General features: G+C 42.1%; 1 protein-coding gene across 5 annotated transcripts in view; it reads right to left on the bottom strand.

Annotated features, from left to right (window-relative positions):
• Positions 1–14434: 14434 nt before the first annotated feature.
• Gas8 (growth arrest specific 8) overlaps positions 14435–24284 on the bottom strand; it is a 29786-nt gene continuing 19936 nt past the window's right edge. For all 5 annotated transcript variants that reach the window (XM_003461213.5, XM_023563833.2, XM_063247896.1 and 2 more), the window contains one exon: positions 14435–23056. In XM_003461213.5, coding sequence (XP_003461261.2) covers positions 22907–23056 — 150 coding nt within the window. In that variant the 3' untranslated portion in view covers positions 14435–22906. The remainder of the gene's footprint in view (positions 23057–24284) is intronic.

The raw sequence follows: 24284 nt of genomic DNA, 5'->3' as shown, positions 1-24284 counted from the left end.
TAACAATCACGCATTTTAGTTTCCATTACTTCCACAGTTTTTTTAACTTTTTCTTTAAAGAGGAAAAGAAAAAAGATTGAAAAAAAGGCCAAAAAACAAAAAACAAAACAAGACAGACCAAAGAAAAACCCAACGTGACAAAGCAAAACAGAGTCATTTAGATCAGGAGGATGGACATAGCATAAAATCAAAAAAAAATAAAAACTTAAAAAAAAATAAAGGGGGGGATTACTAGGTGATCAACAATGGTTACCATTATGCTTCTTGTTATCCTAAAAAGAGAAGCCTATATCAGCTAGTATAAAAGAATTGAACAAAACTGTACATAAGACCAATAAAACCACATTGGAGAGCTTATAGGATTCCAAAGATAATAGTCAAATAATAATGGGCATCATAGAATATCTGGTTGCCTTCCAAATGATTGCCTATACCCTCAAACTTGATACTATTAAGCAAAACAGAATATAATAAAATCAGTCAGAACAAGATATGGAGAACACTACAGGGGTTCAAATCAGGTTGATAGGGAAACAAAAAAAAATTACTATAATCTATCACACTATTTTTAATTTAATTTTCCCTTAGTTAAAAGATACTAACAAATAAATTAATTTTTTTAAAAAAAAGGAAAGAAAAAGGGGGGGAGACTGAGATAAAAAAAAAAGAACGTATCAATATAACAACCCCGATCAGAATCGAAAAATTTAACCATCATAGTATTTCACCCCCAGATAGCTTGACATTAATAGTAGTTATCATAGTGACTCTTTCCTTGAAATATTTGAGTCTAACTTCGTATACTATAGCATCAAATTTATCAAGACAGTCAAGAGACCATTCAAGAGAATGAAATTGTTGCAGGGAATTTAGAACCAGCTAGCAGAAACCAAACATCAATTTCTATATTATCTCTTTGTCTATAAAAAACTTGCTTATACTATCGCATACATTAAGATATAATAAGGTACCACATGTTAGAACCAATGGAAACAAATGAACAACAACTTGATGGGGATTCAAAGCAGGATGATATTAAATCAGCACTAGGTATTACGCTCTTATTCTCTTCAAAATAGTCATTTGTAGTATCACACACAATAAAATAAAAACACCCAAATTAAAACCATTCCAAGTAATAAGTGAAAACATTATATGGCTTCAAACCAGTGTGACTGGGAATCATGATTACCATGTACTTTCATGTATTCTTATCATTTCTTACACCAGGGAAACTATTTGGTATTTATACAGGTGAGTTCGATTTATTTCACTTATAAGTATGGTCTCAAGCTGTGTCCATTTACTTATAAATGTCTCAATGTGATTGTTCTTTATAGCTGAGTAGTACTCCATTGTATAAAAATACCAAAACTTTTTTATCCATTCCTCAGTTGATGGACACTTACGTTGTTTCCAAGATCTGGCTGTTACAAATTGTGCTGCTATAAATATAGGTGCACATATATCATTGTGGTATGATGCTTTCAGTTCTTCTGGGAATATGCCTAGGAGTGGAATAGCTGGGTCAAATGGTGCTTCCTGTCCCAGCTTTCTAAGAAATCTGCAGACTGACTCCACAATAGTTGCACCAGTCTACACTCCCACCAACAGTGCAGGAGAGTTCCTTTTTCCCCACAGCCTCTCCAACATTTGTTATTGGTGGTTTTCTTGATCTTGGCCATTCTTTCAGGAGTGAGATGAAATCTCAGTGTGGTTTTAATTTGCATTTCTCTAATGACTAGTGATGCTGAACATTTTTTCATATATTTATTTGCCGTTTGCATTTCTTCATCTGAAAATTGTTTATTCTACTCCGATGCCCATTTTTGGATGGGGTCTTTGAATTTTGGGGGTCTGATTTGTTTTAATTCTTTGTATGTTTTAGACAGAAGTCCTTTGTCTGAGGGACAGTTCACTAGAATTTTTTCCCAGTTTGTGGGTTTTCTTTTCACTATGTTAGAGATTTATTTCGATGTACAGAAACTTTTTAATAAGATGTGATCCCAGTTATTGACTCTGGGAAGTATTTCCCGTGAGGTTTGAGTCTTGTTCATAAATTCTCTACCTACCCCTATGTCTTCAAGGTTTTTACCCAATTTGTCTTCCAATAGATTTAGTGTTTCTGTTTTAATATTTAGATCTTTGATCCATTTAGATTTTATATTAGTATATGGTGACAGGCATGGGTCTAGCTTTAGTTTTTGGCATATGGAGAGCCAGTTTTTCCAACACCATTTATTAAAGAGACTGTCATTCTTCCAGTGAAACTGTTTGGCCCCTTTATCAAAGATGAGGTGGTTGAGTGTGTTTGTAGTTGTGGTTGTATCTTCTACTCTATTCCATTGGTCTTCGGCTCTGTTTTGATTCCAGTACCATGTTGATTTTACTACAGTTGCTTCGTAGTATAACTTCAAGTCAGGGATTGTGATGCATCCTGCCTTGCCTTTGCTGCTTAGAACTGTCCTTGTTATTCTCGGTCTCTTCTGGTTCCAGATGAATTTTAGGATTGATTTCTTGAGATCTATGAGGTATGTTGATGGTATTTTTAATCGGGATTGCATTGAATCTATATAACAGTTTTGGGAGAATGGCCATTTTCACAATATTTATTCTTCCTATCCATGAGCAAGGGATGTCTTTCCATTTCCTGAGATCATCTTCAATTTCATTTTCAATGTATTATAATTTTCCCTGTATAGGTCTTTCACTTCTTTTGTGAGAGTAATTCCTAAATATTTCATTTTTTTGGTTGCTACTGTGAAGGGTGTAGCTTCTCTTATTTCTCTCTCTGTGATATTGTTGTTAGTATATAAGAATGCTATTGATTTTTGAATACTGATTTTGTATCCAGCCACATTGCTGAATTTATTTATTATATCTAGGAGTCTTTCAATGGAGTTTTGGGGGTCTTCTATGTAGAGTATCATATCATCTGCAAATAGTGATAATTTAACTTCTTCTTTTCCTATCTTTACCCCTTTTACTTTTCTTTCATGTCTAATTGCTCTGGCTAGTATTTCCAGTACTATATTAAATAGGAGCGGTGACAGGGGACATCCTTGTCTTGTGCCTGGTTTTAAAGTAAAGGCCTTCAATGTTTGGCCATTTAGTATGATACTGGCTGTTGCTTTGTCATACATGGCCTTAATTATGTTGAGGTAAAGACCATCTATTCCAATTTTCTGTAAGGTTCTTATCATAAATGAATGTTGTACCTTATCAAAAGCTTTTTCTGCATCTATAGAAATGATCATGTGATTCTTACTTTTGACTCTATTGATATGGTGGATTACATTTATTGATTTACGTATATTGAACCATCCCTGCATACCTGGAATGAATCCCACTTGGTCATGGTGTATAATCTTCTTGATGACTTGCTGCATCCTATTTGCCAATATTTTATTGAGGATCTTTGCATTTGTGTTCATCAGGGAGATTGGTCTGTAGTTCTCTTTTTCAGTTGGGTCTTTCTCAGGTTTTGGTACTAGAGTAATATTTGCTTCCAGGAATGACTTAGGAAGGATTGCTTCCCTTTCAATTTCATTGAAGAGTTTGAGGAGTGTCGGCATTAGGTCCTCTTTGTATTTCTTGTAGAATTCTGCAGTGAATCCATCTGGGCCTGGGCTCTTCTTTGTAGGTAATGACTTAATTACGTTTTTTATTTCATGAATAGAAATTGGGTTATTCAGCAGTTTTACTTCTTCTTGACCTAGCTTTGGTACTTCATATGCTTCTAGAAATCTGTCTATTTCTTCTGTGTTATCTACCCTTTGAGAGTAGAGGTTTTTGATATAGGTGTTGACGATCTTCTGTATTTCTATTGGGTCTGTAGTGCTTTCACCTTTTTCATTTCTTATTGCATGAATTTGAGCTTTTTCTTCCCTTTTTTAAATAAGATTGGCTAGGGGCTTATCAATTTTATTTATTCTTTCAAAGAACCAACTCTTTGATTCATTGATTCTTTGTATTGCTTTCTTAGTCTCTATTGCATTGATTTCTGCTCTGATTTTTATAATTTCCTCTCTTCTTTTGGCTTTGGGCTTGACTTGCTCTTCTTTTTCTAGATGTTTGAGGTGTAACATCAAGTTATTTATTTGTATTTGTTCTGTTTTCCTGATGTGGGAACTCAGTGAAATAAATTTCCCTCTGGGGACAGCTTTCATTGCATCCCACAGATTCCGGTAAGTTGTATTTGTGTTTTCATTTGTTTGTAGGTATTGTTTAATTTCTTCTGTAACCCACTGATTACTCAAGAGTGTGTTATTCAGTTTCCATGTGTTTATGGGATTTTTGCAGTATCTTTTATCATTAATTACTAATTTCATAGCGCTATTATCTGATAACATGCAGGGGATGATTTCAACTTTTTTGCATTTCTTTAAATATGTTCTATGAGTTAATATATTGTCTATTTTAGAGAATGACCCATGTACTGCTGAGAAAAATGTGTATTCTGTTGTTGTTGGGTGGAGTACTCTGTATATGTCTATCAATTCCATTTGTTCACAGGTGTGATTCAGTTCTTTTATCTCTTTGCTGATTTTCTGTCCTGTTGATCTGTCCATTGGTGTCAATGGTGTGTTCAAATCTCCTGTTATAATTGTATTACTGCTAATTTGGTTTTTCATTTCTGATATTACTTGTTTTATATAACTGGGTGCTTTGGAATTTGGTGCATATATATTTAAGATAGTTATCTCTTCCTCTTGAAGTTTTCCCGTAACCAGTATGTAGTGACATGCTTTGTCACTTCTGATCATTATTGGTTTGAAGTTCACATTGTCTGCAAACAGAATAGCTACCCCTGCTTTTTTTGGGGGGGTTCCTGTTGCATGAAGTATTGTTTTCCATCCTTTGACTTTCTGTCTGTGAGTACCCTTTTGGGTTAGATGGGTTTCTTGTAGACAGCATATGGTTGGATTTTGTTTCTTGAGCCATTCTGCCAGTCTATTTCTTTTAATTAGTGCATTGAGACCATTTACGTTAATGGTTATAAGTGTTATATATTGGTTTATTAGTGACATGTTATATTTCTGCTGTTGCATCTTTATCTTTCTGTTCTATTTAATTGTCTGCTTTGTTAAGTGGTTTTTTCTTAAGTGTATCTAGACTGTCTTTTAGTATTCTTTGCAGGATTGGCTTGGTGATCATGAATTTCTTCAGCTGTTCTTTGTGGTGGAAGTATCTTATTTCTCCATCAATTTTGAAGGACAGTTTTTCAGGGTACATCAGTCTAGGTTGGAAATCATTTTCCTTTAGGGTCTGAAATACTTCACTCCATGTTCTTCTTGCCTTTATTGTTTGTGCTGAGAAGTCTGCTGTGATTCTGATAGGTTTTTCTTTATAGGTGATCTGTCTTTTCTCTCTGACAGCTTTTAATATTCTATTCTTTTGTTCGATTTCTGGAATGATGATTATTATATGTCTGTTTTATTTTGGTTATGGCTATTTGGAGTTCTATATGCCTCATTGATCCTGATATCAGTTTCCAATATCATGTTTGGGAAGTTTTCAGCAATTACTTCTCTAAATATCCTCTTCACATCCTTTGTATTGTCTCCTTCTTTTTCATTTATCCCTATCAACCTGATGTTGTTTTTCTTTGCGTCATCTTGCAGGTGTTGTATTGTTATTTCTTGATTTCTTGTTATTTTTAAAAGATCTTTCCTTTCCTGTTCACTGGCTGCAATCTTGTCTTCGAGGTCCGAAATTCTATCTTTGCATTCATTCAGGCAGTTTTACAACTTTCAATGTTGCTTTTGATTTCCTGTATATCTCTTTGCATGTTTTATATATTCTGTTTGTTTTTTATATTGTTCATCCAGAGATTCTATCCTTTTGTTTAGTTCCTCCAATTTTTAAGCTGTGTCTTCTTTAGATATGTTCAGCATCTCCTTCATTTCTTTTATTATTTCTTCTTTTATCTGATATATTATTTCTAGTTTGAATTCCTTCAAAGCTTCCTGGAGCTGCTTCTTTATTTCTGTTACTATTGTTTCAGGTATTTCAGGTATATAGCATGTATTTTCTTCTATGTACATGGCTCCTAGGCTTTCTTGGGGGGATGGGTTGGGTGTTTGAGATTGCATTTTGGTCTTTTGTTTTGTCATTTTCCTATATTACTGTGTTTCAAGTGTTGTTTCAGAGTTTCCCCTGGTTGTGTTGTAAATTGACTCATGTCCTGGGCTCTTGGTACTCCTCTTGTAGTAGCTCCCTCCTTGGGCAGCAGAGCCCCTGGATTAAAAGAGGCTTGCCAGGCTCCTCTCAGGTAAACCTAAAGCTTCCTCAATTTGCACAGTTTCAGGGCGGGACCGGAGTCGCCTCCACTCAGCTGGATGCACACCTTCTGGTCCCCAGAGGTGGTAGTATGGGCCCCGGGTGGGAGAGGTGGCAGCAGGGCCGGCCTCTGCTCAGCTGGATGTGCACCTTCCAGTCGAGTACATTTCTCTGAAGCTCTGTTTCATTGGCATCCTTCAGGTCAGAATGTGGCTCACTCCTCACTCACACAGTTCTTGTACTTCATGTCCGTATTTCCCACATCCACCCTAGAAGATGTGTGCAGGTGTTTAAGGACCCACCTGAGGCCAGGTGGGTAGCTGTACCCACCCTGCAGGGGGCACCCGAGTTGGGGAATACTCTACCTAGCCATACATAGTTGGTCCCCTCACCCATTCCTGTTTGAGGCCCAGACCTCCCCTGGCAGCAGGCAAAACTGACCCCTTGGCCATCTGTCCAGGGAGGAGGGCCCCACTGAGGCAAGACAATGCCCTCTCACACACATATGTGCCCCTGGACTCAGAAGTGAGGTGAGGTGAGGTGAGGTGAGGGAGGCTGGTGACTGAAGGCCAGAGGCCTCCCTCCCTCCTTAGGACTCTCCTACCCTGACAGGCACTCGTTCCCAGCGTGGCTCTCTGCCCATCCATCCTATCTGCCCAGCCGACCTTTGCTCAGAGCCCTGAAATGGGACCCTGAACCCTAAAACCCTAATGCTAAGCCTAAGCTAACCCACCCAAAGAGGGTGTTATCCTCCCATCTGTGCCCCTACACACACACATGACAGGTCCATCCCAGAATGCATGTGTCCTGTGCTATGTCTATGATGTCTTTCTCTGCCTCTCTCTGTCTCCGTTGAGTTCTGGATCTTTGACTGTGGCTAGGTTCGCAGCTGCATCCTCTGCTGGCCAGAAGATGAAATAGGTGGCAGTGTCAGAGCACTGCCACAGAAATTGCCAGCTTCCGCCAAAGACGCTGTGACTGGCCAGGCAGGCCATCACGCCCTCCACAACTCACCCCTCACGCCAAGAGGGGAAGGTGGCCAGGATGTTGGGTCTTGGGGGTCGGGAGTGGGTGGGGGCCAAAGGGGGCCTACTGGGTCACCATCTCTTAACAGTGAACACACAAAATCTGGTGAGACACCAGCAAAACCAGACAGATAGATGAGGAACCAAAAAAATAAACCTCTCAGAAAAAATCATGCTGTGTCTGTCATGATATGTACACCCTGGTACCAGAAGGCCCACTGGAAATGATTTAGCTACAATCTGACATGCATGGATTTTTTGTTCATCAGACAGGCACCTGTATATCCTGCTTCTTTGGTGGGGTGAACAGGTTGCTCTTTGTCTCCCATGTGTGTGTGGATCACTCAGCTCCTTATGCTTTTCTCGAGGGACTTGTTATGCCCCTAGTGATTTTGCATTGTCACAGAGCTAGCCTTTGACCAGAGAACCAGGGGAGAAATAAAAGAAAAAAAAAAAAAAAAACAAGACACCTTCCTGTCCATTGGAGAAAAATGAAATTTAGCTAGAATCTCACATTGATTTTTGGTTGACTGGACAGACCACCTTCTTCCCTGGCAAGTCTAATCCAGTCTCTGCCCCTGCATTCCTTCACAAGGGGCATGGTGTGTGTGTGTGGAGATGGGGCAGAGGCAGGGCCTTTCCTAAAACACTGGCTCACTAATCCCAGTGGTTTGGCTTCCTAATCATCCCCCTCTGCTAACCCTAACCCCTGTCACTGCTGGCCACTCCTCCGCTCTGTGATATCTATGGCAAGCTCTTCACGGTAACCCCCGTATCAGTGAAAGAAGGTTAAACATTTTGGAAATGCAAAAGCATGAGATAAAAATGACCCTTCCAAAAGTTATAAACCAAGGAATATAAACCATCAGGAACAAATCCAGTCTAACATCCAGCAGGGTGAATGTTAAATTTTAGAATTTTATGTTCAGGATTTGAAGCAATCTCTCTAGTTGTAAGCCCTAGTAGGCTTTGGTGATTCCACCGCTATGGCAGGCACTTCCAGGCATTTCAGTTCTTGCAACTCTTGTGGCAGCTTTTCTCTTAAAACCTCTCTGCTCACTTTTTGCAGCTTTCTTTTCTTGGATGATCTGTTTTTCTGGCTTTTTTAAACTTTTGGGGTCTCCACTGCACCACTGGTTTTACCCTGATTTCTTTATGATTTTCCCACTTAGGGGCACACTGCTTGGCCTCATCCAGGCCCTTTGCAATTGAGGTGGAAGCTGTCTTACTCTTGGAATTTGTGCATTATTCTTCTACCTAAAATCAGCATCACGTGGATGCCAGCTGCCAGTTTGATGCCAGCTGGAGCAGTTGTGAGGTTTTTTTCCTCCCTTTGCTGTAGGTATCTAGTGCCTGATTTACTGGGTTCTGTTTAACTGGTTATTGTGAGGAAAAGCTTCTCTGTGTTGCTGCCATTTTGGAACCTCCTGGACTGCCATAATTTGGGAACCTCTGTGGCCCCTGTCGCCATTTTGGAGCATGGTGCTCTGAAGCTTTCTCCTCTGCTCTGAGAAAATTCTTTTACTTTTGCAGTTTTGAGGCTGCAAAAGAAACACGGAGATGCAGTGCATTCTGGGATACCACCTGGCCATCTTGCATATGGGTGGGGGGGGCTTTTTTCTCAGCCATCAAAATCTCAGCTCTATCTTTACAATCCACAGATTTACTGGAGTTTTCCTTCGGGCCAAACTCACAGCATTTTAAGTGATGGTTGGACTCTTTCCTCCTGATCTGTAACATATATCTCGCTAATAGCCCCTGATGATAGCCATGCCACAGCCTCGAAATTTGACTGCCTTGAAATTTCCTTGGCCAGACTAATCCATCCACTGACCTTCATCTCAGTCAGTCTCAGGCAAAGTCTCTGGGCATGAGAAAAATACAGACAAACTTTATGCAAATCCATAACACACATCATGGGGAGTCCAAGCAGCAATAGAGTCCATTTTTCCAGCAGAAAATTCTCAAGTCTGGTTTTTACCATCAGGCTTTCTATCAGCCTTCTGGTCTCCCGAGTTAAGATCTGACCAGAATCTCCTCGACAGAGCAGCCTAAGCTGCTCTAGCTCTATGCATCCTGGCCACATGTCCAAACCTTTTAAAACTCTGCCCACAAGCCAATTCTAAAGCCTGTCTCTCAAAAATGTGGTCAGGTCTGGTTACAACAATGACCCCATTCCTTAGTACAAAAGCAGAGAAAGAATCAAAAACTGGCAAAGGGTCCTGAGGACAGCAGAGACAGAGAGAATGAGAGTGAAAAGAGACAAATGCAACTAAAGTGGGCTCGTGAATGATATAGGAGTCCAACTGGAGGCCAATTGGTGGATAGATACATTTGGACTTTAGTGAGCTAAGCTGAGATGAGCTGAGCTGAGCTGAGTTGAGCTGAGCTGAGCTGGGCAACCACAGCTTATGTGGACCCCTTCATTTCAGAGTCTCACAGAGTGGCTGACCCTAATCTGAAAATTGCAAAGATTTCAGACAAAACAAGCGCAGAAAAGGAAGACTTCCTTCCACCCAGAAATGATTTTGGTACAATGTGGCATTCATTGAATTTCTATTCAATAGACACACAAAAAGAAAGGACAACCACCCAGAGAGAGAGCGAGAGAGAGAGAGAGAGAGAGAGAGAGAGAGAGAGAGAGAGAGAGAGAGAGGGGGGGAGGGAGAGAGAGGGAGAGGGAGAGAGAGAGAGAGAAAAGAGGCAAAGGACTTGAAAGAAAGCAGAGACTAAGGTAGGGGGTTCATGAACAATATAGAAATCCAAGCAGCCACATTAATAAAGTCAGAATTTAATTAACTGAGCTCAGGACTACTCACTCATATACAGATACCAACCACCACTGGGCCAAGGATCCAAACAAGTGGCCCCAAACTGGAAAGTGACAGTTTTTAAAAGAGAGAATCACAAAAGACATCCTCTTGGAAACAATTTAGTTCAGATCTTTCATTCATTTTCAGTTGACTGACACCTATATCCTACTTCTTTGGTAGAGCAGGTTTTAATTTTTCTCATTCTGTAGATCCTACAGCTCATTCTGCTTTGCTCGTGGGACTTATACCCTGAGTAATTTTCCATTTTCCTGTGTCAAAGACAGGGCACTCATGACATGAAATGTAGGGCTCAAGATAGATGGCATCAGTTATGCCAAGCTACAACATGGGCCAGAGAGGGAAAACAGGCAAAGGTGCTGGAGTGGCTTCGTGTATGACCGACAGACAGGGGAATCTGAGCAGCCAGTTGGATGCATGCAGAGTCCACTCAGCTGAGCTGAACTGAGCTGAGTTGGGCTACCACCACTCTTGTGGTTCCCTTGTTTCAAAGTCTCAGAGAGTGACTGGCCCCGAATCAAGAAAAGAAAAAAAAATCACAAATATTTTGAGCAGATAGCAAAGCACAAAAAGGAAAGAATTCCTGCTAGGAAAGTTTTAGCTGGAGTCTGATACTGATTTTTGGCTCAGCAGACAGACACGTACCCTCCCACCCATTTGTCACCTATTTCTGTGGTGGAGCGAGTGGGTTGATTTTTCTTTCCTGTGTGCAGTTAAGGCTCATACTGCTTTTTCATGGGACTTAGACCCTCCCTTCCTGAGTGTGGATCTTCCATGTTTCACAAAGCTTTTGAACCCAGAATTTCCCAAAAAGCACAGATAGACAAGCATCCCATCAGGAAATATTGAGAGAGAATCTTAGACTGATTTGGGGGTGGCATGTGTTTGTTAGGCTGAGGAACAGGGCATGTGTTTGCATTTTTACAATAAGGTTGGGGAACAGGGTGTGTGTGTGTGTGTGTGTGTGTGTGTGTGTGTGTGTGTGTGTTAGAGTGAGGGTGGGGAACAGGGCTTGTGTGTGTTTTTAGCTTGAGGGTGGGGAACAGAGGTTGTGTGTGTTTTTAGTGTGAGGCTGGAGAATAGGACCTGTGTGTGTGTTGTTAGGGTGAAGGTGAAGATCATGGGAATTCAGACCTTTTTTCCCTAAGTGATTTTCAAAATTTCACAAAGCTTTGGAACACAGAACTGCCAAAAACACAGAGAGACAGACATACCATCAGGAATGATTTGGCCAACTCGAATCTGACATTGCATTTTGATTGGCAGACAGATACACATGTTGGTCTCCAGCTTCTTTGGTCAAGTGCGTGAGCGAGTGCATGGCTTTTTGCCCCATGTGTGCATGTATGTGTGTGGAGGGTACTCCTCTTTATGTTTTGCCCATGGGAGGAGGACTCATATCCTGAGTAATTTTCTGCTCTGCTGAGTCAGATATGGGACAGCCACTAGTTACAGAAATGTGGGGCTCGCTCTCTTGAGTCATATGTGGGTCAGACACTAGTTAAATACATATGGGGCTCAAAGGAGATGGCATCCATCAGTGATGACCAGTAAGACAGAAGGACAAATAGACATGTTTCAGAGTCCGGCAGAGTGAATGAGTGAGACAGTGGCCCCAAACAGTAAAATCATGGAGTCTTTGAACAGCAAGAACCACAGAAAAAAAATAAATACAGACATTTCATCGGAAATGAGATTTAGCTCAGATTTGACATTGACTTTAGGTCCACAGACAACGTATCTGTCTCTCCCTCCCTCTCAGCTTCACTGATCAAGTGGAGGAAGGCAGGGTGGTTTGAGGTTGAATCTCCTCTCCCGGGGGGTATGGTGGCTCACCCAACTCATGCTGCTCTCCTCACAGGGCTTACTCACACAGATGCTGAGCAATTTTGTATTTTCCCTTGATCCTCCCAGGTAGATCAGGACACATTTTAGGGGATGTCAGGGGCCTGGACAGATTGTGAGGCCTTGCCCAATGGCAGCCCTGTCTCCTGGGCCTTGGCTTCGCCTGGGATCATTTTCCACCAGTTCCAGTAGCAGCAGAACTGTGTTTTCCATTTAACACTGGCAGTGCTTTCCAAGGCCCATCCCTGCAGAGCCATGCTCTGCTCCACTGCAGGCCTTCCTTCCTTCTCAAGCTGGGATGAAAAGGAGAACAGAAAATTAGACAAATTCGAAACTGAAGGGGAGCAGATATCAAGCTCCCATAGGAATGAGATGGTGGGGATCAGAATTACAAACTTGTGACAAGACTGCTGAGTCCAAGAAAAGTCAGGACTCATTCACAGGGAAGGCAGAACCGGGACCTCATCCAGTATGTGGCCAGCAATGGCTGCCCATCCCTTTCATCACTGGTGAATGTGTGCATTGGTCCTATGTGTCACTATGTGGCCTTGGTCAATCTTCATGTTTATTTATCTCATCTGAATTTTTATATCAAATGCACATGGTGCCTACTCTTTGGAGATGTACAAGCCACATAGAGTATAGCAAATAAAATATATGACCAATGACCATCTCCCTTTGACCTTGCCAAATAAATATTCTCTGCATCCCTTTGTGAATTATTTGTGGGCCTCATTCACTGCTTCTGCATAATTTGCTAACATTTAACACACAGGGCACAGTGCTGTCATGGGACAGACACAGCAGTGGAGAAGACAGACAGGAAGGAGAACCTGGTGGAACAGACGCAGTGGATGGGCAAGGACAGCGTCCCTAGTGTTCCCAAGACCGCCTGAGGAAATGCTACCAGCGGGAAACGGTCCACTCACGGGGCAATCGGTAACAGGAATCTCTGAAATGTGAGGCAACACTTTGCTGATTCTCCAGTCCACTTTCCTAACTGATTATTTGTAATATTTAAAGAAATTCTGACTACAAAACACCATTTTAACATGAAAATCTGGGCATCATTTAACTTAATTTCCTATCTTGATTTTAAATATCAAGTTTCAGACACTTAAAAATTTTGTTCTCTCCACAGAAGGAAAAACTTGTTTGATTTTCCTAAACACTAAATACCATCACACTGAAGATTTTATTTATATTAAGTCTTTGTGGACTTGATGCTGGAGTGCCAACTTCTGGCTAATGCAGTAAATATATTTTGTTTGCAATTTCAAGGAGGGTAATTTTCAACCACCAAATTTTATTTTGATACTTGTATTGCACATAGTATTATATTTTGGGGGTTTTTTGGGGGGAGGGTTTGGTACCAGGGATCGAACTCGTGATCTCACACTTGCAAAGGCAGGTGCTTATGCCACCAAGCTAAATCCCTGGCTATAGTTTTAAAAATATACTAAACATGTGCCTTTACTTATACCTAAGGGATAAAATTCTATTTGATTTCCTATAAAAGGGTCCAGTTGATATATTTACATAAACCTCAGAAACAGTATGTCAATCTATTTAAAACTAGTATTTTTTTTCCATTGGGCATGATCCATACCTGTAAGCCTCTCACTTGGGAGGCTGAGGAGGGAGGATCACTACAAATGCAAGGCCAGTCTGAATACAAAGGAAGATCCTATCTCAGAAAAACTATAAGGAAAGGAGGAAGGGGAGAAGAGAGAGAGAAAGATGCTACATAATGAGGTGCACATACTCAGGGGTTCTGACCCCTTCACAAGTGGATGCAGTTCCTATTCACAATAGCTAAGATATGGAACCAGCAGAGGTGACCATTAATAGGTGAATGGTTTTTTTAAATGATATGTATACTACATGGGGTATTACTAAGCCAAAAGGTAGATTAAGATACTGTTTTCTTCAGGAAAGTTGGTGGAACTGGAGGATGTCATGGTAAGGGGCAGTGTGAGGCATCTTTTTCAAATTTGCCTGAAGTTGTCAAAAGGGCCCTGTCATGGAGGACCTGGTTATCCTCTCATTAGGGACATCTCCAAAGCTCACAGTATCCAGTGAGGACCTTGTACTCACAGAGGACCTCTCTCACACTGCCTGCCACAGCCGAGAGTCTTGGGATCCTGGGAAGGGAACACTGCAGTGCTTTACTGTGGAGGTGCATACAAGAGGTCCCAGGAGGACCACAGACACTACTTCCATCCTGCCACACCCCCCCCCCAAGCAGTCAGGTCTAGGGGAGGGGAGTATGGGTAAACAGCACTCACAAAAAAACCTTTGACTGTTCTTTTACCTGGTTCATTTATAGTATTTGAGATTTCTGGAAAAAGTGATAAATGCCCATGTTAAAATTTTCCAAAAGTGTACCCATATTTATAGTGACATAATCTGTAATAGCCAAATCTTGAAAACAACCCAAATGTCCATCAATTGAGGAATGGATAAAAAAGATGTGGTATTTTTATTCAATGGAGTACTACTCAGCCATAAAGAAGGATCATTCAGTGGCTTTTATAGGTAAATGGATGCAACTTGAGACCATACTCGTAAGTAAATAAATCAAACTCACATGTGTACATACCATATCGTCTCCCTGGTATAACAAACTGAAAGAGTAAATAAGATACAAAATCGTCAGTAAACATTGTGAAAGGGTAAGAAACTGCTCAAAGGAGAAGAAATAAGTCAAGGAAACAGAGAAAAGTAGGAAGGGAAAAGAAAAATGATATAAATTTGTATATGCATTCTTTAGATCGCTAAGATGATTGTGCTACTAATTCTGTTAATTCTTGGAAGAAAACAGTTCAGATTCATAGGATTAAATCCATTTTTGCATGTTTTTATCTGGTAATGTGACTCACTCTCTTGAAGATTACTATGCAAAATAACTTTGGTGATATTCCCATCAACTTGTTTTGAAAGCCTGTATTGTTACTATATAGTTCCTGTTTCTCTTTGTTATTGTTATTTATTTGACTCTTTGGTTTCTTGCTTTTCTCTCCCTTTTTTTTGTTTTTGTTTTTGTTTTGTTTTTGTTTTTCCCTTTAATACAGAAAGGACAGATGTACATGTACAGGCTTGTACATGCCTAAAACGTCTAGAGTTTACAAGAATTGAATTTATTACATGATGGTACAAGCAGCTACTTTGAAGAAAATGAGACATTATGGTAGCCATTGCTCATTTCCTGGCATCTTGTTGTGAAGTCCAGGAATGCTTTTATTGTTTGTTTTGATTGGTTTTAGTCTGTTTTGTATTATTTAATTTCAATCTGTGTGAAAACCTGGGCAGCTATTTTGAAGAGAACAAGAGATTCTGAAATCCATTGTTGATTTTCCGACTGTCTGGTTTTAAATACTGATAATGCTTTCATTCTTTTGTTTTTATCAGTTTTATACCATTTTGTCTTGCTTGAATTCATTGTGTGGGAAGACATGGACAACTATTTCAAAGAAAACAAGAAACATGGTACCCACTGTTGATTTCCTATTGTCTTGTTTTGAAATCCTGTATTGCTTGCACTGTTTTGTTCTGATATGCTTTGTTCTGTTTTGTTTTATTCTCTTTAAAATAAAAAAAAAATTCCAAAAGCACAAAAAGTTAAACAGGAAAAAAAATATCTTTGTCCAAAAATGCTTATCTTAGGTGATGGCTAGTTTTTAGTGTATCATACCAGAAATACTCTTTTTTTTTTTTAAGGAGAAAAAAGAAAAACAAAAAAGGGTAAAACTTATACAGAATTTTAGAAAAAATAAACAGTAGGAAATCACTAGTTAATTACATATTGTCATCTTAGAAATAGTTGTTGAAGTTACAAAATTAAAGCATATAGAGGGGACTTTCAAACAGTGAGACTGCAAACAGTTTTGTTCAATGATCCAATAAAACTCAGTAATATGGTTATCTATCCTATACACTTAAATATATATGCAGTTATACCTTTTAGAGAACTTTCTTTTCCTTTCTTTTGTACAATGACAATTACACATTTTGGGTTTTATTACTCCCACAGTTCTTATTACTTTTTTTTTTTTTTGAAGAAAGTAAAACCAAATGTGACATACCAGGACAGAATCAGTCAAATCAAAAGGATGCACATAATACATAATGTAAAAACAAAATACAAGGTGATCAACAATGGGTACCATAATGCCTCTTGTTATCTTAAAAAGAATTGCCTATATCATCAGTTATACTAAAATTGAACAAAACAGTAAGGAATAAGACCAATAAAACCAAAACATTGGAGACATTAGAGGACTTCAAAAGAAGATAATAGTCAACCAGAATGGGCGTCATAATAAATCTTATTGTCGTCATAGTTGTTGCCTATACTTTCAAACTTGGCACTATCAAGCATAACAGAATAGAGGAAAATCAGTCAAAACAAGATGGTGAGAGCAATACAGGGTTTCAAATCAAGTTAATAGGAAATCAAAGTGGGTTACTATAATATCCTATTTTTTATTTATTTTTCCCTTAATTAAAAGGATAAAAATGAAAAAGTAGATAATAAAAAGGAGATTGAGATTTAAAAAAGAAGGCATAACAGCAAAACAGCACAGGTCAAAACATAGCCATTTAAGCAAAATAGTGTTTCACCACAAGATAATCTCAACATAATAGTAGTTACCATAGTGTCTCTACCCTTAAAATCTTTGGGTATAACTTCGTATACTGTAGCATCAAACATATCAAGACAATGTAAAACCGTTCAAGAGAATGACAGTATTACAGAGTATTTAGAATCAACTAACAGAAAATGAACAATGGTTTCTGTATAATCTCCTTGTCTATAAAAGTTTTTGTTTATATTATCACCTGTAATAAAATCCAATAAGATACAACATGTTAAAACCGATGGAGACAGAAGAACAAAAGCTTGATGGGACTTTAAAACAAGAGGATATTAAATCAGCACTACCTATTATGATGTCTTGTTTTCTCCAAAATAGCTGTTCCTACCATCCAACCTACTCTGCCTCATTTCTGTTGAGCTCTTTTTCTGTCATTACTTGTCAGTTTGTCCTCTTCATTTTGCTTTCTGCTCCATTCATTGTGGCCACTCTGCCACTATTTCTGGAATCTTGGTATTTTTCATTTTTAGAATATCCTGCAGTAATCTCTATAGAGTTGAATTGGTGGTTGCAAATTCCCCTAGTTCCTCTTTATCCTGGAAGCACCTTGTTTTTCCATCAACTTCTAGGGACAGTTGTGCAGGATATATCAATCTTTGCTGGAGGTTATTATCTTTCAAAGCTTGAATTATTTCCCCCCACGCTCTTCGTATTTGATGGTTTGTGCCGAGAAGTCTGCTGTAATTCTGATGGGTCTTCCCTTGTAAGTGATCTGTTTCTTGTCTTTGACGGCTTTTAATATTCTGTTCTTATATTGGATTTTTGGAATTTTGATTACTATATGCCTGGGTGTAGCTCTGTTTGGGTTGTAGTGGCTGGGGTCCTGTATGCCTCATACATCTGAGTATCTTTACCTTTTGCTAAATTAGGGAAATTCTCCTGGATTATTTCTGTGAATAGCTTTTGAAGTTCATTTGTTTGAGTCCCTACTTCTTCTTTTATGTTCCTAAGTTATAGATCCTCTTATCATCTTCTAGTCTTCGTATTATTGCTGTTTGTCTTCTTGTTATTTTTAAGAAGTTTTTCATTTCATGCTCCCACCTTACAAATCTGTCCTCGAGTTCTGATAATCTATCCTTAGTTTCTTTCAAGCTGTTATGCCAGCTTTCAATAGAGTTTTTAGTTTCCTGGTAATCTCTTTGAACCTGCTTCACATATTCTATGTTTTCTCTATTTTCTCCATCAAACAATTCTCCCCTTTTTTTCTGTTCTTCCATTCCACCATCTGTTTTTTCTTGGGCGGTGCTTAGCATTTCTCTAACTATTCTACTTATTTCTTGCTTTATTTCATTAAATACTTCATTTTTGAACTCGTCTATGAGGCGCCCGAGATACTGCTTTATGTCTATAGGTGCCGTGTCTGATATTGCATGTTTTGTCTTCATTCTCTTTTGCATTTACCTTTCCTGGATCAGTATTCTCAGGATTAGGGACTGAGGACCCTTTCTTGTTGCTCCCTTTTACCATACTCTTTGTCCCTTCCATACAAGCATATGTAGGAGGCCCAGTTTTGGTTTTTTTTTTTTTTTTTTTTTTTTTTCTCTTCGTCTGTTACAGTTTGTTTGAATCCACCGGCTAGGTGTTCCCGCCCACTGCAGTGTACTAGGGAGACACAGACCTGGGCACCCTCTGCTAGGCCTGCCCCTCCAGGTGAACCCACTGAGTGCTTCACTGCTAGGGTGCACCGCCAGGCGCAGGGACCTGATTTGGGCTAGCCTACTGGATCTTAGTCCTCGGCGTCACCAGGCCAAGCCCTCCCCACCACTCCCGCTTGAGAGGGGAACATGCGACTAAAGTCACTGCAGGGCCCTCTTCCGGCTAGTCTGTCTGTTTCCAGAATGTCCTCTGTTGGAGACTCCTAGTCTATGAAAGGGTCCCCATTTCTTTCACTCACCGCAGGTCGATGCAGGGCTACCTGCCAGTCTCGCTCTCAACGCCGTTTGGTTCACCGATTCCAGCTCTCAGAGCTTTCGCACATCTCTCTCCCTGCCGTGCGGATTGGGACGCAGTGTTGACAGCAGGAAATTCAAATCGCGGCTTCCAATGGCGCGGAATCAGCTTCCGCACTGAGATTTTATCTGTTCCTCTGATAGCATCAGGATTGCATTTCCAGTTGGTTTGTCTCAGCTTAGTTCATTCCTGGGTCGGCAGGGTACATCTCCCCTCACGTAGGACTCCTCACATGGCACCACTCCTGGATTCTAAACTGGTAATCTCAGAGAGCCTCCATGGCTGCTGTTATATGTCTGCCATGTTCTCCCAGAAGTCCCAGAAATATTCTTTTGTGCCTCAGTTTCTTCCTTTGAACAATGGCAAGTTATTGTGGGTTTAGGTGGGCTGAACTTTTTCATCTAATGGAAGCTATAAATTTATCAGCCTTGGGCCAGGGATTTAGCTCAGTGGCATAAATGCTTGCCTGGCAAGTATGAGGTCATGAGTTTGATCCCTGGTACCAAAAAAAAAAAAAAAAAAAATTACCAGCCTTTCGACTTTTTCTGGTGGGAGATACTGGGTAGTGAACCTAAGGCCTTCCTACTGGTCTACATCCCAGCCCTGTTACCATTTTTTTTCATTATGAACAGATTCTAACTTGCTAAATTGCCCACACTGGGCTGGTACTTGTATGCACCATCACAGCTGGCTTGAGCTTACCACCTACCACACACAGTTCTTCAACAGATTATGTTTCCAGAAGGATGGCTTCCTTAACTGTCCTCAGCAGGACAGTCTGGCTGGTTGTTTCTGGTCTCTGGAACCAAAAGGCTTTGGACAACATAAACACAAATGTCTCTGGAAGTAAGGTGCATGCAGATCTCAGCTAGATACTTCCTAATTACCCTAACTGGTTTCCACTGGACTCCCAGCCTTTGTTGGGTCTCCTGCCCTTGTCCTAAAGGGCACAGATTCCTGCCCCACAAATAATCCATGCTCACTGTGGAGTAATTAGAAATACAATTTTGCAAGGAGAATAAAAATACCCATACACCAGAGCAAGACAACCAGTAACCAACATCATGATTTTGAATACAGGAGAGCCAGATGTTAAAGAATTCCCTTGTGTATTATGGTTACCTAATAAAGCCAAAATCTGTTCTCTGCATGTTACCTATAAAATTTTAATTTGGGGATGCATTCAAACCTGCACAAAGCCATCACTTGTTTTGCTCTTTACACACAGCACAGCCCTTCCACCCTTAGGCATGGGGTGAGGCTGGAGCAGGGGGCGGTGGAGAGGCAGGAGGCCCACCCTGGCCTCTCTGTGCTACTTGTGAGGAAACTGAGGCAAGGTCCCGAGCCCTGGCAGACTAGTCAAACTAGAAACTTTACATATCTTGCCTAGGAACTTCTCTTAAAACTGCCACTTTCTATGCCTTCCCTGAGCTTAGGGACCCACCGGGCCCCGCCCCAGGCCCTGCCCCTGGGAGTGGTCATATACTCGACCAGTAACCTCTGAGCTGGAGGTTCTGCAGCTGCTGACACTCCAGAGTCACCCAGGCTCCAGCTAAGGCAAGGCATGGTTGACCCTTAAGGTTCCTGTCCCCTGTTACCTGGGGGTTAAGCTCCCACGGGACCCACAACCAGGGAAGGCTGGCTGGACGGCAGGGTCAAGGGCAGGCCAGACACAACAGGCTGGGTGCATTGTTCACAAACCTGGTGCTTCCACTGCCCTCTTCCCCCAGCTGTGCCCTGACAGCTGGGCTGTGGACCCCGTCATATCAGTGTGGGCAGAGGACCGAAGGGGGTCTGTGCTCGGGCCCCAGGTAGTCAGTAGGTCAGAGCAGTGGCATGGAGCCCAGAAGCAGTCCACTGACCACACATGTCCTGGATACCACCTCGGGGCTCCTGGCCCAGGGCCTCTGCCCAGGACCTTTCCAACAAATGCTGCTAGAGGACCCCAACCAGCAGTGGACAGTGCTGAGGGAAAGGTAGGAGGCACTGGGGCAGGGAGGGAAACCAAGGCATTTTCTCCCTTTCCCCAGCAGTTCCCCTTCTGTCTCCCCAGGAACACTGAGGGCTGCTGCCCACTGTTCCCCCAGGTCCAGGAACCCAAAGCCTGGTTCACAACCTACCTCCTTCCTACTTGGGCAGTTTCCTTGCCTGAACACAGGGATGGGACAGTCGCCATTTTAGGTGTGCACAAAGGCCCAAGGTTTGAGTGCAGATCCCTCCTTCCCCACTCAGCCTCCACAGAAGCTGGGGCCAGGGTCCAGGGCCCATCTCCAGGCAGCAGGGGGCCAAAGAGAACCATTCACACCCCCCTGTCCTGCACTTGTACCTCCCTTGCCCTCTCACCACAGTGAAGCAGCAGCCGGTCAGAATGACACAGGGCTTTCCCAGAGGTGACATGCCAGAAGTGCAGGACTTCAGAACCCTGGACAAAGGATCACTTCACTCCCACCTGGCTCCTCAATGCAGCTGGAAAGTGGCAGCCATTGAGATGGGGCTTTAGTACAGTTACTGACCAGAAAGCCAGGATTGATAAACCATATAACAAATGCAGGTAATGGAGCTGGGCATGGTAGCATACACCTGTAATCCCAGCACTCAGGAGGCTAAAGCAGGATAACTGCTCTGAGTTTGAAGCCAGCTTGAACTACATAGCAATTCTCAAAAAATAAAAAGCAGGTTATAAAACAACAAAATTCATATAATCTATTTTTTTATATTTTAAAAGTTTCTAAAATATACTTAAACATCAAGAAAAATCTACAAAAGTATATTGCAAAATATAGGGATTATTGCTCAGAGTGTACTGTGGAAGATATTTTTCCCTTCTGGCTTTTCTGGGTTGTGATTTCCTAAACGATCAGTACAACAGTGTCCTTGGAGATGGTACCCCTTATCTGCACATCTGCATCAGGCTGTGAGGAGTGTGTGGGCATCCAGGGTGCAGAGTAGGAAGCGGGGGCTAGGCCAGTTCTTCCTCCCATCTCTGCAGTCTTGTCTGCTCCCCAGCTACACAGATGCAGATGGCCACTGCCCTGGCCTTCTGAGGTCAGGCCAGATGAAGCCAGGCATCTACAAGCTGTCATTCAACACTGAGAGCTACTGGAAGAAGATGGGACAAGACAGCTTCTACCCATATGTAGAGGTAAAGGCAACAGATGGGTGGAGGTCCCTGACACTGGGACTACTGGTTAGGTCCTGCAGGCCAAACCTTATCCAGGCCATGGGCAGACTGATCTCACCTCATCCTGGGTAGTGGCAGGCAGGTTGAGCTCACCTGCTATGAACTCTCAGAAAATGTCTAGATATCAAAGGCATCATTGGCATATCAGTGTCTAGATATCAGAGGCATCAGAGGCATCATGATGACATACCCATGCCAGAGCTGCTCCTGGGTTAGCCTTTGGAGGCCAGCTCAAGGATGATTCATCCTCCTTTGTAGACAAGTTTGCATCTCAGCCAAGACTGCAGCTCACTGGACCTTTCCCTCATCTGGAGCTACTATCACAGAACCTGGCCTTTTTCACATCCAACAAGCCTGGGGCTACAGCCTCCCTGGCACTGTCTCCAAGGAAGCATAATGATTCCTCAAATCTGGGGAGGGCTCCTGTCCCCCACCAGGCTCTAACTGACTCCACCCTACAGTCTGGGCTGCTAAATGCTCCCAGGAAGCAGTGAGGCACAGCTTCGGTACTGTGTTCTCTCGCTGTCTTCCCGTACCTTCTCTGCTTCTTTTAGGTTGTCTTTACCATCACAAATGAAACTCAGGAGATCCACGTGCCCCTGCTGCTGAGCCCATGGTCCTACACCACATACCAAGGAAGCTAGCGTTGACCATCTGCCCCATACACACACTTGCTGAGCCTACCCAGCCCTCAACGGAGTAGACTCCTTACTCATTATGCAGCACTAGGGTCACCAGCTTCCTAGAGGAGGTCCTTCCTGGCCCCCTGGGAATTTCTCAGGGGGTAGCCATGACTCAAGTGTCAATAAAGTCAGTGTTGGCATCTGCAAAGCTGCTGCTGGTGTTGAGCCAGGAACAATACACACCCTAGACCAGAGTGGCCAAGGGTCCTCTGAGGAGCCACTGAAGTCAGGGGCAGGCTGGGAGAGGAGGATGGCCACAACACAACCAGGGAGGGGCCAACTGTGATGCCAGGGTTGAGGTTCTACAAACAGGTCTCCTCCACAGAGGCAGGAAAGAGAAAAATAAGTAAAACATGGAAAACTTCATTTGCTGATGGTGAACTCTAAAAAACAAAAACTTTCTGTCCTTGGCGTAAAACAGCAGGCTTCGTTGCATGTAACAACCTGGTGGCTACGTTGGTGTAGCCACGAGTCCTGCAGGGCCCTGGCCCAGCGTCTGCCCAATTACAGCTGTCTCCAGAGGCTTGAAGCCCACATTGTCCAAGGGGATCCCAAAGGCTAGCAGCTTTGCCTCATATGTGCGCAGCAGGTCATTGTGGGCCTGTGGAAACAGGAAAGAGTCAGTGAGAAAGGAATTCACCTGGCCTGATACTGAGGCCAACATGCTCTGGCTCATGCAGAGCTAAGTTCCTGTTCATGGTGGGTTGGAGCCAACAGCATGGTGTAAAAGAACAAAGCCAGCAGTTTATTAGAGGTTTCCCAAGTACTGGCCCAGTGTTAACACCTATACATGTGGGAACTTGGGTACTAAGGCCAAGGCTCCTGTCTCCTCCCGGGGCATTTATCAGGGAGGGTCACTGTCCCTTCCCTACCCCTGGTGGGCATAGCACCCTCTGACATTCCAGAAACTCTATCTTCACAGGTGCAGGGCTGCCTGGGAAAGGGTGGTGAGGTCACAAACAGCCACCCCAAGAGACAAGGCCTGGCAACTGGTGGGGCCAGCAAACAAGTATCTTTTTAGCCACCATGCCAGGGGTTCTGCCCCCTGCCCAAAAAGGTACATTCCCACAAAAGCCAATTTCCCTGGGTATTTATAAAGATTTGGTGAACTGAGCAATCCAAGAGATGCTTGTGGCCTGGCCTGACTCACAGCAGTGTTCAAAGGGCTATTCCTCAGATGGTTAGAAAAAGCCCCAGGGCTCAGAACAATTGTGAACAGTGTTAGGCTCTAAACAGAACTTGGGACCCTGGTTCTGCTCCTTTATTGAGGTCCAGATCCCCTGAGACTCAGATGAAAGTCATAGATAGCCCCTGAAGAACTGTACATATAGCAGATGGCTCTCATTTTATGCAGGAAAGTATCAACATCTAAGAGAAAGGGAGATGAGCAGACAGAAGGCTAGGGAGAGGTTAGCCAGTCTGCAGTTTAGGGAAGGCTGAGGGACACTATGACTGGCAACATGGATCCTAGGAGCTATCGCAGGCACTGTCTTCTGCATCCAGGGCTTTTGAGGTACTAGGACCTCAAAAATCCAGCAGTTTGCATATGCTAAGCAAGCGGTATACTGCTGAGTTACATCCCACAGTGTAATACTATAATCCTAGCTACTTGGGAGGCTGCGCCAGGGGGATTCCCAGCAACTTATAGTTTATCTCAGAATTTTAATTTTTTTTTTAAAAAGGGTTTGGAATATAGCTCAGTGGTAGAGTACCTCTGGGTTCAACACCCCAGAACTGCATTAAAAATACCAGATGACCAGGCGTGGTGGTGCACTCCTGTAATCCCAGCACTTGGGAGGCTGAGGCAAGAGGATCATTGTAAGTTCGAG

The sequence above is a fragment of the Cavia porcellus genome, unplaced genomic scaffold, assembly GCF_034190915.1.
Source record: "Cavia porcellus strain 051 isolate PalLab524CR breed Dunkin Hartley unplaced genomic scaffold, mCavPor4.1 scaffold_4, whole genome shotgun sequence".
Classification (NCBI taxonomy): Eukaryota; Metazoa; Chordata; class Mammalia; order Rodentia; family Caviidae; genus Cavia; species Cavia porcellus.
Note: the sequence above shows the minus strand (reverse complement) of the source record. Positions and strands in the feature narration are given on the sequence as shown.